At 38.3% G+C, this 5,229-nt stretch overlaps 1 protein-coding gene across 3 annotated transcripts in view; it reads left to right on the top strand.

Annotated features, from left to right (window-relative positions):
* LOC103473286 (collagen type IV alpha-3-binding protein-like) overlaps window positions 1-5,229 on the top strand; it is a 25,851-nt gene that overhangs the window by 19,545 nt on the left and 1,077 nt on the right. Inside the window, exons 8-17 of one of the 3 annotated variants that reach the window (XM_008423393.2) lie at window positions 1,062-1,219; window positions 1,321-1,413; window positions 1,497-1,583; window positions 1,677-1,769; window positions 2,572-2,667; window positions 2,785-2,917; window positions 3,519-3,589; window positions 3,680-3,808; window positions 3,893-4,022; window positions 4,785-5,155. In XM_008423393.2, coding sequence (XP_008421615.1) covers window positions 1,062-1,219; window positions 1,321-1,413; window positions 1,497-1,583; window positions 1,677-1,769; window positions 2,572-2,667; window positions 2,785-2,917; window positions 3,519-3,589; window positions 3,680-3,808; window positions 3,893-4,022; window positions 4,785-4,879 — 1,085 coding nt within the window. In that variant the 3' untranslated portion in view covers window positions 4,880-5,155. Of the gene's footprint in view, window positions 1-1,061; window positions 1,220-1,320; window positions 1,414-1,496; window positions 1,584-1,676; window positions 1,770-2,571; window positions 2,668-2,784; window positions 2,918-3,518; window positions 3,590-3,679; window positions 3,809-3,892; window positions 4,023-4,784; window positions 5,156-5,229 lie in introns of those variants that run through there. The other 2 variants (XM_008423394.2, XM_008423395.2) reach the window with 2 other exon arrangements.

The following is a 5,229-nucleotide window of genomic DNA, read 5'->3' as shown; positions in this document are numbered from 1 at the left end:
TGTGTGTGTGTGTGTGTGTGTGTGTGTGTGTGTGTGTTTTGTACAGTTTCGGCTTAATAGCTGCTCTGAGTATATTATTCTCTCAACAAATTCTGTTTTTTTAGACTATGCTGTTAACGAGTCCTTGTTAACGATTACTTAGTTGCCGAATAATTTCAATAATCGATTTATAATGATTAATCTGATTAATTGTTTCAGCTTTAATTTTTACTGTGGAAAGGGATAGTTCAACTTAACAAAATGGGTCTGGGTGGAGTTGCCTGTGGCTAACCTGTTGTAGTCTTTGGTCAGATTGACTTCAGTTTGGAGAATCAAAGGAGTCGAGCTAAGCCACTCAGAACATATGCAAAATTCTCACCAAGTAAATCTACTCAAGCCTCATATTCAAACAAATTACATGTAAATATTTTCAACCTTTTACTTTGTGCTTTGAACAGCTGTTTACTATACGTCACTACTGAACAACATTTGATACTATACATAATTTTAAGCTAACCAAAATGTCTAAGTGAATTCTTTCAGAATTTATTGGGCGGCCTCTGTGTCGTCGTCTCAATCACATTAGATTTGCTTTAGCTGAAAAATTAGTAAACATCTCTGATGGTGGTGGAAATTTTTGAAGCTTGAAAAATTATTTCCGACTACCTGTTAGCATTGTGTCTCCTTTAGACGACCTCATTATTTTTCAGATTAAATAGATGGGAGTATGGATCTTCTAAAAAGTTAACTTCTCACCTGTAGTTCTTGAAATCTTCATCTAATATAAATACGGATAATTTGGTGGTTTAGCCAGAAGCTAATGGCTAATCTAAAAGAAGGCATTGCCAAAGTGAACTTCTACCATCTTCCAAAAACAAAAAAAATCTTATTTTGCAAACTTTTAACCTTTTGCATTTGGCAGTAATGTATGTTGGAGGTGGTGCGCCACCAATAATCTTCCTGTCTGAAACGCGTACTAGGAATGAAAGACCCCAAGCAACAGAAAACGTTACACGTTGATTCTATAAACTAAGTCATTGTCATTCATAGCATTTGCTTTTATTTCTCTGCTCTTTGCTCAGTGTTTCAGTCCTTGAATCCAAAGGGAATCAATGGAATAGACTTTAAGGGCGAGGCCATCACGTTCAAGGCCACCACGGCTGGAATCTTAGCCACTCTGTCCCACTGTATCGACCTGATGGTAAAGAGAGAGGACAGCTGGCAGAAGAGACTGGACAAGGTCTGTAACATTTGGACTGCTGTGAAGTCTAAAAGGTCACTTTGATTTGTTTGCTTTGCAATCTTTTTACCACGTCTGCAATTTAACGTCTGTTTTTGTAGGAAATGGAAAAGAGAAGAAGAATAGAGGAAAGCTATAAATCGGCCCTTAATGAGCTGAAGAAGAAGTCTCACTTTGGAGGTCCAGATTATGAGGTAAAATTATTGTAATATTTCTCCATTATGCAATAGAAATAACTGACTATGTATGAGTTAATACTTAGTTGTCTCCTTAATAGGAAGGACCAAACAGTTTAATCAATGAGGATGAATTTTTTGATGCGGTGGAAGCTGCTCTTGACAGGCAGGACAAAATTGAAGAACAGGTAAAACAAAACCATCAGAAAAAAACAATTTGTCACTTTTTTCATGTTTTTATCATGATTACAACTAAAGTTCCAATGTTTGTTTGGGTGTAGTCTCAGGCAGAGAAGACGAGGATAGACCGATCCAGCCCACCTCCCCCTGAAGACCTTTACTCCACCTCCGGCTCGCACCGGTTCTCCGATAAGGTTGGAGTGCTGTTCTCCTCACAAGATACTTTAATCATTTTACCATACCTCCCCTCAATTTCTCCTTCTCTAATCCCGTTTCGCACATTTTGTCCAGCATCACCAGCTGCGTTTCCATTACAAATGTGCACAAAACTGTGTCGATAATGCGCTAACATCAAAGAAACACAATTTTGCAATGTGAATACGTCTGTTCATGCGATAAATTGTTAAAAATACATGCCGCGCCATCATCCTTCTACCACTTCCTGTCTTCTTTGACTTTTTATATCCGGTTGTTGATCATGTGACTCATGGTGAGGACAACGTTTCCATTGAAGTTTACAAAATTTTGATATGGCCGAAAAGCCATCTCATTCGAGCACAAAAACCTTTTCATCAAAAAATGTGAGGTTTTTTGAAATTATCTTGTCTCCATTAAGCAGATTTATTTTCTGAACTCCAATTTGTGCAATTAAATGGTCAATAGAGTCATAGTGGAACCACTGAGCAAATCTTTCAGTCATTTTCCAGTTTCCCCTGTCTGAACTGGACATCACGTTTTCATGAGGCAAGGTCTTTAAATAATTCGCTTTTGTTTGATACTCCTAAATAAAGGCAAGTCAAGACAACTGAGAACTTGCAATGAGACTTAGATATTGCTTTCCTCAGATGCTCTCCATCCAAAAAGCTGGTGGTTTTAATGTTTCAATGAGTATCAATTGTTGTTTCTATTGTTTATCACTTGGTGACGCCATCCCTTAGAATCTTCCTGCTCTCTAATTGCATCTGAATTATTCATTCCCTCATCCTCGTGTTGTAGGTGGAGGAGATGGTGCAGAATCACATGACCTACTCGCTGCAGGATGTCGGTGGAGACGCCAACTGGCAAGTGGTCGTAGAAGAGGGAGAGATGAAGGTGAGGCCATATTCACAGAAACTTTGACGGTATTCCAAAAAGCACAAATAAATGAGAGGTTCATTTTAAGTTTGGTACAAGGAATAAAGAGGGTTTCCTGACATGTTTGCAATGCAGGTTTACAGGAGAGAAGTGGAGGAAAACGGGATTGTGTTGGACCCTTTGAAGGCCACCCACTCTGTGAAGGGAGTCACAGGTCATGAAGTCTGCCACTACTTTTGGGACACGATGTACCGCAACGACTGGGAAAGTAAGTCTTTGAGGTCTGGAAGTCCAGTAGACTGCAGCATTTATTACATTTTCACCTGGTGGTTTGGTGTCAAACAAACCAAGCCCTTTGAAAAACCTGTTTACCCTCCTTGCCTGTGGTGGCGCTGCTCCACAGACGACTGAAGGAAACGCCATAAAATCCTTTGAAGAATACACCGGAAGCAAATTCCTTTTTCACTAAAAAACAAACAAAAATTGAGGAGCTAATAGTATGATTGTATGATTGTATGATTACTCTTTCATCTTTAGGAAAAGACAGTGAGCCATTTCTCCTGCTAGACTTTTGCGTTTGTTTTGGTTGTTTTTTACCCAGAATGCCCTGCCCATTCTGAGTAAGACTGACTGGAGCTTTCTCCGGTCAGTTTTGCATTCACATATGCATTTGAATTAGATAAGAGTTCACTTCAACCGAGCTGAGACCCAGGTTTTTGGGCGGACCAGAGTTTGCTTTTTTGCTCCGTATCAGAGTTTGATTCACGACTCACCGGACTATCGGGTGTGAAAACACCCTAAATGAACCACGTGTTCAGACAACCAGCTCCTGAAATGTAATGAAAAACATTATGTTCTTCTTTCTGCAGCTACTATTGAAAACTTCAATGTGGTGGAGAGACTTTCAGACAATGCAGCAATAATCTACCAAACACACAAGGTAAGAGCCAGAGGTTGGAATGCTTCAGGTCCCAAACTAAACATCCTGGTGTTGTAGATCTGCAGCCTGATGAGCTAACCTGTGTTGCAGCGGGTGTGGCCTGCAACCCAGAGGGACGTGCTGTACCTTTCTGCCATGAGGAAGATTTTGGCCAACAACGAGAACGACCCCGACACCTGGCTGGTGTGCAACTTCTCCGTGGATCACGACGAGGCTCAGGTCAGAACCCAGATCCGCTCCAAATCCCACAGACCACAACAACGAGTTCCTCCTGTAACCTTCTGGTTTTCGTCCCTCGTTCAGTCGAGCAGCAGATGTGTGCGTGCCAAAATCAACATCGCTATGATCTGTCAGACCCTGGTCAGTCCACCAGAGGGAGACAAAGAGATCAGCAGGGACAACATCCTGTGTAAAATCACCTATGTTGCCAATGGTAATTCTACAGCGTTTTTTCATTTATATGGAAGACAATCAGTGCCACAAATCAATGAATAAAAATAATCATTAAAAAACAGTAACCGGTTACTCTAATGTGCCCACTAAAATTAAATGTGAGAACATGATGTGTTACATTAAATATATAACCTACATAAAAAAAAGCTATTCTATGTCATAGATGCAGAATATATTCAGTCAACTTAACTAACGTTGCTCAGATATATATCATTAGTTTTATTGGGTAACCAGTCAGCTGCTAGCCTGTTAGTGATGCACAGTAAGAGCTTAAATAGTTTCACAGCAGATGACAATTATTTAAATATGTACTAAAAAAATTCTGTGGTGATGCAGTTTATTCCATGTTTTTTGTTTCCAAATTTTGCATTTAGATTTTAGTTTGTTAGGTACCTAACAAACTAAATAGATAAATATCTATTTATTTATCTATTAAATAAATAGATAAATGCCTTTATCTATTTATTTAATGTAATTATTTCCAATATTTACATTTTCAACTTTAAGTTAGAACACTGTATTAGTTGGCCATGACTGTTCATACCTTATTCTATACCTTTTCCAACTATAATAGTTTTGTGTGTACTAGTTGTAAACATAAACTTTCCAGTCTGCTAATTTTATTTTAAAAAATAAAAGTTTATATTTTGAAAAATAAAAGGTTAATTTTTTTAAACTAGTCACCCAATTATAGACTTTCCAGAAATGGTTTTCTTTTGTCGTTTGTTTTTCATTCTCACAGTTGCTCTGACTCCATCCAGTGACATCAGTGACGCCAACCAAATAATACGTTTGACATCCTGCTGCTTACCTGGGCAGCCAGGACAGGAAACCTAAATAAAATGCCACAAGCTAAATGAAAACTAATTGAATCCAGACTAATCTTGGAGAAATTAGTCCAACTATGCAATCTAATATAAATAGTAATAATAAACGCAAACTGTCCATTAAACAAAAGTGTTAATTGGAGAAAAATCTGTAAATGCAGCAAATTTAAGCACAACCTCTTGATGGGAACCTTTTTCTTCACCATTTAAAATCTTTTACATCATTTTGACTTGTCAAAATGATGGAATAATTGGATATTATTCTATAAATAATAATTTAAATGTGTGTGTGTGTGTGTGTGTGTGTGTGTGTGTGTGTGTGTGTGTGTGTGTGTGTGTGTGTGTGTGTGTGTGTGTGTG

The sequence above is a fragment of the Poecilia reticulata genome, linkage group LG12, assembly GCF_000633615.1.
Source record: "Poecilia reticulata strain Guanapo linkage group LG12, Guppy_female_1.0+MT, whole genome shotgun sequence".
NCBI lineage: Eukaryota > Metazoa > Chordata > Actinopteri > Cyprinodontiformes > Poeciliidae > Poecilia > Poecilia reticulata.
This window is presented reverse-complemented; position numbering and strand designations above follow the sequence as displayed.